Source organism: Egretta garzetta, unplaced genomic scaffold (assembly GCF_000687185.1).
Source record: "Egretta garzetta isolate BGI_Z169 unplaced genomic scaffold, ASM68718v1 scaffold166, whole genome shotgun sequence".
NCBI lineage: Eukaryota > Metazoa > Chordata > Aves > Pelecaniformes > Ardeidae > Egretta > Egretta garzetta.
The window spans coordinates 2,052,649-2,052,852 of record NW_009260133.1 but is presented as its reverse complement, the minus strand read 5'-3'; the positions used below and the strand labels follow the sequence as shown (position 1 = coordinate 2,052,852).

General features: G+C 62.7%; 1 protein-coding gene across 1 annotated transcript in view; it reads left to right on the top strand.

Moving 5' to 3' along the window:
- Positions 1 to 204, top strand: part of KCNG3 (potassium voltage-gated channel modifier subfamily G member 3) — a 27,888-nt gene that overhangs the window by 18,098 nt on the left and 9,586 nt on the right. Inside the window, 1 exon segment of the mRNA XM_035897005.1 lies at positions 4 to 199. Within this exon segment, the coding sequence (XP_035752898.1) occupies positions 4 to 199 (196 nt within the window).

Genomic DNA, 204 nt, shown 5'->3' with positions numbered 1-204 from the left:
CAGGACGTGCTGGAGGTGTGCGACGACTACGACCGGGAGCGGAACGAGTACTTCTTCGACCGGCACTCGGAGGCCTTCGGCTTCATCATGCTGTACGTGCGGCACGGCCACCTGCGCTTCGTGCCGCACATGTGCGAGCTCTCCTTCTACAACGAGATGATCTACTGGGGGCTGGAGGGCTCCCACCTCGACTACTGCTGCCAG